This window comes from Hydra vulgaris, chromosome 12, assembly GCF_038396675.1.
Source record: "Hydra vulgaris chromosome 12, alternate assembly HydraT2T_AEP".
Taxonomy (NCBI): Eukaryota; Metazoa; Cnidaria; class Hydrozoa; order Anthoathecata; family Hydridae; genus Hydra; species Hydra vulgaris.
In genome coordinates this window covers 35,895,001-35,900,000 of record NC_088931.1, presented here as the reverse complement: position 1 = coordinate 35,900,000, position 5,000 = coordinate 35,895,001, and the positions used below count along the sequence as shown (strand labels likewise).

At 27.1% G+C, this 5,000-nt stretch overlaps 1 protein-coding gene across 1 annotated transcript in view; it reads right to left on the bottom strand.

Annotated features, from left to right (window-relative positions):
* LOC100214254 (outer dynein arm-docking complex subunit 2) overlaps positions 1-5,000 on the bottom strand; it is a 49,848-nt gene that overhangs the window by 36,924 nt on the left and 7,924 nt on the right. Inside the window, exon 4 of the mRNA XM_065813101.1 lies at positions 4,765-4,908. Within this exon, the coding sequence (XP_065669173.1) occupies positions 4,765-4,908 (144 nt within the window). The remainder of the gene's footprint in view (positions 1-4,764; positions 4,909-5,000) is intronic.

Below are 5,000 nucleotides of genomic sequence, written 5' to 3'. Positions count from 1 at the left end.
TGTAAGTGAATATCCGCCTCAACTTTGGGAAAAAAATTAAAATAATAAGCTGGTAATTCTTTTAAATTAAATATAAAATTTTCAAATTTTTCTTGCAACTTCAATTCAATGGGTCACATATTGTAATCACACAATATACATATTTCAGAATCAGAAGAATAAACTTTGAAGTTTTTCACTTCAAAGTTTATTTTTACAGACATGACCTCACAAAAAAAAAAAGTTACCAACTTTGCTAACTTCAAAGTCATACATTAATGTGACTTTTAAGAAGTTGTGACAAAAGAATTACAAAAGTTGAAATAAAAAAAAGTAAAATAAAAAATAACAACAACAATGAATTAAATTTGTTCCTTCAAGATTCTTTAAGAAAATCTGCACAATTCACAATATGACATTTTTGTACAAATGTTCTTATTTGACTCAAAAAATAAAAATACAATTATACCACAATACGAGATTCTTGTACCAATGTTCTTATTTCACTCAAAAAATTTAAAAAACTTAAAGAAATATTCATTTTCATTTTCTAATAAAGTTGCAAAACAATTAATAACGGTTACTGTTTTAATATATTTATTTATATCTAAACAATAACAAATATATTATTATTTATTAATTAAATGTTTGAACATTGTATACTAAAGGTTTAATTAGTACCTTTAGTTTGTTTATATTAAAAATATTATCTTTTTTTCCTTCAAAACATTTTAACTTACTAAAAGTGTTTTTCAATATTAGTTATAAAATTTTCTTAATTTTATGTTAACCAATCATTTAAAAGTACTGTATGATATTTATTACAAGTAACATTTATTAAAAATAAATAACTTCAAGACAACAGTCAATAAACATAATTCAAAAAATTATTGTTAGCATGTAAAACTAGCAAACTTTTAATACTAAAATATCATTTCAACTCTTTTTAATTTGTAAAACATTCTACTTAGAAATCATAGAACATGTTTATAAACTTATAAAAACATGAATTTTAACTTGAAAATTTTACTGCTCCTGTTTCCCTTAACAAAAATACTCATATAATTTTTAGGTACACTTTTAGAGTGGACTCAAAACTTTACTTTGTTATAATGAAGAGTGAAGTCAAAACTTTACTTCGTTATAATAAAGGGTGGAGTCAAAACTTCAGGTTGTCAAAATTATAAACAATTTTTTTTTAATTAACCGACCCAAAGCCGAGAAGGACACTACAGACAAGGAGGCTACTTAATTGTGGTTATAACCCTCTCTTAACTCTATAACTCCAAAACACGAACCTCAACAAACAAGGCTGCTGCGCGGAGAAACAAGTTGAGCGCGGTACTACCAGGGATGTGGTGGGGATCAAACTTGGAACCTCTTGCTTATGAAGCAAATGCTCTGCCACTACACCACTACCGCATTTATAAATGCTTATAAATACCACATTTATAAACGCTTATAAATAAACTTTTTTTTTAATAATTAAATATTTAGTGTAATGTAAATAAATAAAAATATATTGACGCAATCATTAAATAAAATTGTTATTAAATAAAAACTGCATAAAATCTCAACATGAAACTCAAGATAACTTTCAAACTGTTGCCACTTTTGTAATTATATTTTAAAGGAATTGTATAAAAATATAATAATTTTTGTTAAATTAGTTAATAAAAAGTTTTAAAATGTAGTTACAATGCAGTGGAACCTGATTCATAAGTGAGAGGTTTTGATCTTGATCATCACTCTGGTAATACTACACTAAACTTATTTTAAGTGTTTCAAAGTTTTTTATTTTAAACTCACTTCCAACAAGACTGCAAGCAAGCTCTATTTAAGTTGGGAGTTAACTGAAAACAAAAACGAGAGTTAAAAGGGCGGAAAATGGTTGACAGCACACTTAAAAAAACATGTAAATTTTATAGTCCAAGTATGAGGTAGAAAAGTGAATTAAAAGTAACATCATGGCAAGCAAACTACAGAGAGAAGCAAGTGCTAACTTTGCAATAGATTGGATATATGGTTTATATGGATATATGGTTTATATGGATATATAAGAAAACTTATGAAAAAAAATTTAGAAAAAAGAAAAAAACTATAGAAAACTTACAAAAAAAAATTTAGAAAAAAGAAAAAACTATAGAAAACATACGAAAAAAAATTTAGAAAAAAGAAAAAACTATAGAAAACTTACGAAAAAAAAAATATATATAAGCACTAAAATAAAACTCAAAACAAAAATTGCTTTTTGTTACATTTTTAATTGCGTTTGAAATAAATTACCTGAAAACTTTTCTTTTGAAATGTTTTATTTAAGTTATGCAAAATGCTTTTACTAATTAATTCTAATGATTGTTTAATAAATGAACAAATTTTATTATAATTAATAAAAAGTGTTTTTATATAATATTTTTAGATTGTATAAACAAATATTTTTTCCAAAAAGTTGCACAAAAAAAAATTGTTTATAAAAATAACGTAGTCTTTTTTAAATAGTAATTTTTAATCATTTTATGCTCTGATTAGTAAGTCAAGTTAGAAAAAAATGATTTAAACAATTCTTTGTAAAAAATATAAATTTGTAAAAAAAAGTAAGCAATTAAATCATTCCTTATTTATGACTTATTCATAATTTAAAGTAACTTAAAAACAATCTTTTAAAAGATTTTAAGAAAGACAGAAAAATAGTTTTAAATTTTTAAATTTATCATAAAAAATAAATAAAAAAATACATTAAAAAAAATTAAATATAACAAAATGCGTTTATTTTAAGCAAACATAATTAATTTTTATTTAAAGCCTTCATGTAAAATAAAACTTTAAAAATATCAACGATTAAAAGTTATTTTTAATGAAACAATTTTTTTATTGCATTTAAATTGTTAAAACATCAAAACAGCTGTGGTCAAATTGTACAAAAAAACAATTGTATGTGTGGTCAGTTACAGGGTGCGATAGCAACCCATTCCTGTCCAAGCCTGGTATAGCAATAATAAATGACAGTAAACAGATTTTCAGTAAACAGATTTCCAGATTTTTTTCAGATTTAAACTCACCAGCTGCAGCATGTTCCAAGGTGTTACAAAAGTGAGATAATGGAAAAGATTTGATAATTTCAAAAACTTTCCATAATTCACCATATGTGGAAAACTTATAGAGAAGACAAGCACCTTTGATATATCAAAAGCAATAGGAATCACCTTTCCACCTCCATCTGATGTATGATAAAACTGTTTTGTTCTAGCAATTACGGTAGTGGTGTAGTGGTGAAGCGCTCGCTTTATAAGCGAGAGGTTCCAAGTTCGATCCCCACCACGTCCCTAGTAGTACCGCGCTCAACTTGTTTCTCTGCGCAGCGGCCTTGTTCATCAAGGTTCGTGTTTCAAAGTTATAGAGTTGAGAGAGGGTTATAACCACTATAAAGTAGCCATCTGTAGTGGCCTTCTCGGCATTGACGAGGTGAATAACAAAAAATAAAAAATAAAAAAATTAACAAGTCAGCAGTAGAGTTTGCATTGATTGTCAGAAAAAAAATTGTAAAACTCAAGATAAGAATTTGAAGTTTGTTAATTAAAGATTAAAAGACCTTGCGAGTGATAGTAAGGAGACTGGTCAATAGCTAGAGAATTCAGACCAATATCTAGAGTTTTTAAAAATTAGAAGCATAAATGACATTTCCCAGCATACAGGAAAACTAGATTAGTTAAGTTGGTTAGAGAATAGAAGAGAGTTTTGGACTTCCGTATGACTGTGACAAGAGTCAAATCACAAGAGAATAGAAGAGAGTTTTGGACTTCTGTAAGACTGTTTTATCATACATCAGACGGAGATGGAAAGGTGAGTGCTATTGCTTTTGACATATCAAAGGTGCTGGTCTTCTCTATAAGCTTTCCACATACGGTGAATTATAGAAAGTTTTAATAGAAGATTAAAGTCAAGAAAAAAAAGAAAAAGAGTAATTTAGATGTTTAACAACTTGATTCTCTGTGATGAAAGTGTGGCCTATAGATTCAAGAAAACAATTATAAACTTAGAAATTTAGTCATTCTTGTGGATGAAAAAAATGATTAAAATTAGAAACACCAGAGAAAAAAAATCATTGAAACCATAGGAAGAGTTTTTGACTTAGAGAAGAAATAAAAATTTCCATGCCAGGATATTATGTAGGAAGCACAATTTTAAGCAGAGATAAGACATCAGCCCAAGGACCATCATGAAAATAACCACAAAAGGAATCCTAATCATCCTTTAGGCAGTATTAAAAAGTCCAATGATTGGGTAAACCTGGCGTAGAAACAGTACAAGAAAAAACTTTTAGCAAAATTGTAGCATGGTCTTAACCATCTAAAGGGGAACAAAAATAAACTAAGGCTGTCTACAAAACAAGTCAAAAAGTTATTTGTGTGAATAAGAGATTGAGAAAGACTAAAAATTTTGAGTTTTAGCGCAAGCAGGATCAGCGGTAATAAAGATAAGCCATTTAGTGTGATGCATTGTTGTCACCAATAGCAACAATACTGTCTGATGAACAAAGAGAAAGAAACTAAACAAATTAATCAAAAAAAGTCCATTCCAGAGGTTTTAAGCAAAAGTACATAAAAAAATAGTCTAAGGATTTAACCCTACATGAACTATTTAATTTGATTTCAAAACAAATAAGGTTAACTGACACATAAGAATATGCCTAAAAAAACTAAAAAATTTAAACTTTTAAATGGAATTTTTCTTTGCCAACTTGGACTGAAACAAACACTTGCAAAGTAACACAGAATATTAACATACCACAGTTCTTTGGTAATCTGTCTTTATAAGATTTACGAGTAAATGCACACCCTCTAAACGAAGAACGCATATTTTCTCTTTATCTCCAACTATCAAAGCTTCCAACTTGTATAAAGCATTTATTGTATTTGTTTCATTTGATAACTAATGAGAAAAAAAGCAAACAAAATAAAAAAGTAAGCAGAGTAAGTTAAGAAAAAAAAATAATTTTAAGGTTTTTACAAAAATATAATCCT